This window comes from Otolemur garnettii, unplaced genomic scaffold (assembly GCF_000181295.1).
Source record: "Otolemur garnettii isolate 467f Iridium unplaced genomic scaffold, OtoGar3 scaffold00014, whole genome shotgun sequence".
Taxonomy (NCBI): domain Eukaryota; kingdom Metazoa; phylum Chordata; class Mammalia; order Primates; family Galagidae; genus Otolemur; species Otolemur garnettii.
In genome coordinates, this window is record NW_003852409.1 from 13,070,686 (window position 1) to 13,075,013 (window position 4,328).

Consider the following 4,328-nt stretch of genomic DNA (forward strand, 5'->3'; position numbering starts at 1 on the left):
ACTTCCAGACAGAGATCATGTGACACCCGGACCTGTTGCACTGTGATTTCAGCCAAGCCTCCGGCAGCCGCTCATGGTAACTAGGCAGATAAGATGAAGAATCGGCGGGAGAAAAGAGCAGAGCTGCGAGGATTAACAACTGCTCCCCAAAGTGTGCCCTCAATGACTCTAACAAACAGCCTTTTAGAAGTAGCTTCTACTGCCTCTTGAGGAATTAAAATTTTTTTCTATCAGTGGCTAATGTGAAGCAAAGAGATTCTGATGAAATCCGTGAATGCCAAGAAGCCAGGAGTGGCAGCCAACACAAAGAAATAAGGAATACCCAAAAAGAGCTCTCGAAAGGTCAGATGTAAGGGCTGAATCCAACTGGCGATGACAAGGATGACACAAGACGGCAGTTACCATTTGCAGGGGACACCTGTGCCATGCAGTTCTCTAAGCTTCCAATGAGTATCATCTGGGTCTTCACAAACCCTCCAAGTGGGTACTATCATTGTCTCCGCTGATATATCATTGTCTCCTACTTTTACAGCCACCACTAATGTGGCATGCACACTGCTCTTTCCTCCTGTGGGGGAGGTTGCAGCTGGCAGGAGGTGGGTGAGATGAGGCAGGAAGAGTACCTGCTGCCTTGTTATGATGGATCTGAGCCATGAAGGGGCAGGAGGGCTGAGCTTCCTAGTACTGGGCGTGTCCACAGGGGGCGCTATACCGGAAAGTTAGGGTCACAGAGGGGCTGGACCAGGACACACCGAAGACCCTCTCCAGCCCTGAGATTCATGTTCCACAGAACACGGTGTGACACTGCACACATCTGAATTGGAAATCAAGCCACTTACCCGCCCTCGCTCTGTGAGCGTCGTCAACATGACAATGAGTGACAACTTCTGATCCCAGACGACTTGCCAAAACTGTGCACAGGTATGTGGCAGGGGTCCCTGAGCGGCAATGTACTTGTTCACAAGGTTAGCAGCAGAAATTTCCATCTGGCAAGAGATTGGTAAGGCATCACTGCCGTAAGCAGGGAACTCGATTTTTAACTCTTCTACTTGCTAACAGACATCATGCCAAAAGACTCTCCATCAATTCACAGCAGTTAAGAAAATTCAAAAAAGTTATTCTAAAAATCCTTGGAAAATACTTGACAAAGCTAGCATTAGATCTTTAAGATAAAACTGGATAATACCCAGTAGACAATAATCAGCAGTGTACCTACAGGATAGCAGAAGAGTTTAAATGACCTTCACTGCCCTATTCTAAATATAATCAATACTACCTATCTGCATTTTGAATAGTACATACCACTCCCCACCTGCAAGTCCTTCCTTAGGCGGGATTTTGTACCAAACTGATTTACTTTTATTTAAAACATAAACCAGATTAATACCATCAAGTTTTCTTGTATTTTGCTTTCTATGTGGCTTCCAATAACTGCATCATTAAGTTGGACCTTTTCTTTTTTTGGAGACAGAATCTCAAGCTGTCACCAAGGGAAACACAGGCTCCTAATTCCCAATTTGCTTCATTTCCTCAAACCTGGGCTAACATGAAAAAACTGGACTTCATGATGTTGCTGTCCTTACCATCTCTGATTTTTGTTTTCAAGACACCAGAACACTGATGTGAGGGCCACTGAATCCTATAGATGTTTTAGAATAAGTAAAATTAAGCTGTTCTTTTTTTTTTCTCAGTCTCATTTTGTTGCCCTCGGTAGAGTGCTGTGGTGTCATAGCTCACAGCAACCTCAAACTCTTGGGCTCAAGTGATTCTCTTGCCTCAGTCTCCCAAGTAACTGGGACTATAAGGCGCCCACCACAATGCCCTGCTATTTTTCTTGGCCAGGGCTGGGTTTGAACCTGCCACCTCCGGCATATGGGACCGGTGCCCTACCCTTTTGACCCACAGGCGCCACCCAAGCCCCACTACTTTTTTTTTTGCAGTTTTTGGCTGGGGCCGGGCTTGAACCCACTACCTCTAGTATATGGGACCAGCGCCCTATTCCTTTGAGCTACAGGCGCCACCCAACGCCCCACTATTTTTAGAGACGGGGTTTTGCTCTTGCTCAGGCTGGTCTTGAACCTGTGAACTCAGGCCCTCCATCCACCTCAGCCTCCCAGAGTACTGGGATTACAGGCATGAGCCACTGCGCCGGCCCTCATGTAGTTCTTGATATTGTGCTGTGACCTGAGAACGGAGGAATCACCTGTCTGCTTAAATTGGGGTTGGGAAATTATATATGGCCTAAAGGCCAGATCTGCTTGCCACCTTGTAAGCTAAGAGTGGTTTCTACTATTTTTAAGTGGTTACATTTCAAAATGTAAAGACCAGGTATTTACTACCTGGCCAGATAGACAAAAAGTTTGCTGGCCTGGGCTTAGATGAAGAAACTATAGTTTAGAGAGGCCGAGAAAGCTGCCCAAGATGCATTTTCAGAGACAGAATAAATGCTTTTCCTCCAACCCGTGAAACCTTTCACATTTTCTTTTATGTACAGAGAGGTTTTTTTTTTTTTAATCTTTAGGCAGGATAACACTAATAACACGGAGAAAAATACAGAAAGTTACACATACACCACTGGCAAAAGCAAACACCTAAATGCCAGCAGCCCAGGACAGAGACATGTGGATGATGGCATTAGTGCTTTGGGCCCATCTTCCATGAGCTTTGTGACTTTTGAAATTATTTAAGCTCTCCAAACCTGGGTTTTCTCCTCTGTAAAATGAGACTACCCTGCCTTCCCTCGCATGGCTGTCATAGCACAGAAACGAGGTAGGGAACAGGAAGACACTCTGTGAACCACCGAGCACCACCCAGCCGTCACGGTCCTGGTTACAGTGATCAATGTGCTCTTGTTCTGAGCACCCACAGTCCCAACTTACGTTCACATAACTCGCATTAATATAATCTTCACTTCCCTGCAGTAATACCCGTGTGGTGTCATCTGTGGGGGAGAGAAAAGTTCACCAATTACTCCGCATTATTTTTTTTCATTCCAAATGAACAAGAGTTGGGTTCCCAGCCCCCTGCGCAGCTCTTGCTCATTAGCATAGACTCTAGTCCCCAACTGTTCTGAGTCTGAAACGGCTGCAATAAAGACCGTGGTGTTTACAGACACACTGAAAATCGTTCCAGGATACCAGACAATCTGTTTTAAAAAGGGAAACATTATCTCAGTGTCGGGGTAGGGGTGGGGGGAAGAAGGCATCCATGTCGGATACTCACATGGCAGCACATCTTTGTATCGGTTTTTGTCCAAATTTTGAGGCAGCTTTGCAAACGTGACGGCCAACCCTGGCTTCTTTCTGTAGAGTTGCTATGTAACAAAGGGAGAAAAAAAATCAGTGCAAAAAACCGCTGTGGAGGAAGTGTGAAAACTTACTTTATCATTCATTGCACCAAAATCTTAACATTTTAAAGTGATTATGTGTTATAGATTAAAAATCTTCCCAACAAGAATTCCATCAGAAACTGACTAAATTCTTTAATCTTCTTTCTTTTTTTCAGGTGAGCTGGGACGTATTCTTCTTAGTACTAAGTATCTCAAGAATGGAAGAAAAAGTATCCAATGTACTCAGTACTATTATAAAACCAATATATAATTGCCCACATTTTCGTACAAAAGATAAAACACAACTATAGCCCAGGATGAAGGAGGGAAGAGGAGAGGGAGGGGAGGAGGGTGGGAGGAGGGTAATGGGGACAGGTAACCTCACTTATGGTGCATATTGCAAGGGTACATGTCAAATCTATTAAGAGTAGAGTATAAAGTCTTTCACGTTTAAAAAAAAAATCTTTGGGGGAAAAAAGTCAGAGAAAGGGGTCTGAATTACAGTTAACAGATCAAGGTAAGTAAAACCTTATCTTTATGACATTTATTTGACAAATGCTAAAAGTCGAGGGAAAAAAGAATTCTGACTCACAGGTAAATGGAAATCACTGAAATTAGTCTCAAACCATTCCCCTCTGATTAAATGCTGTGAACCACATCCTCTGCTTAAAAGCAAGAGCATTTCAGTCACTACTTCAGAGGCGTATTTCCACGGTAAAAAAGCATTTATCTTAATATTCAGTAAACTTGATTTAAAGGGTTATTTCCCTATACATGCAATCACTACCAAAAATTCAAATAAAGCAATCTTTGCATGCATTTATTAGACACAGTACCTGACATGATTTTTCACAACAGCCCTATGAGAGGTATCTATAGTATTTTTCACAAGTGTAAGCCAAGGGCTAAATGCTTTGCTCAAGATCACAAACAAAAGGATAAACTCAGATCTAACCCCAATGCTTGTGTTTTCTTATGTAACTGCTTTCTTTCCCTGTGA

General features: G+C 43.4%; 1 protein-coding gene across 1 annotated transcript in view; it reads right to left on the reverse strand.

The window, feature by feature from the left end:
* PTPN3 (protein tyrosine phosphatase, non-receptor type 3) overlaps positions 1-4,328 on the reverse strand; it is a 118,187-nt gene that overhangs the window by 11,429 nt on the left and 102,430 nt on the right. Inside the window, exons 20-22 of the mRNA XM_012802312.2 lie at positions 3,223-3,313; positions 2,880-2,941; positions 840-986 (exon numbers count right to left, since the gene is read on the reverse strand). Coding sequence (XP_012657766.1) covers positions 840-986; positions 2,880-2,941; positions 3,223-3,313 — 300 coding nt within the window. The remainder of the gene's footprint in view (positions 1-839; positions 987-2,879; positions 2,942-3,222; positions 3,314-4,328) is intronic.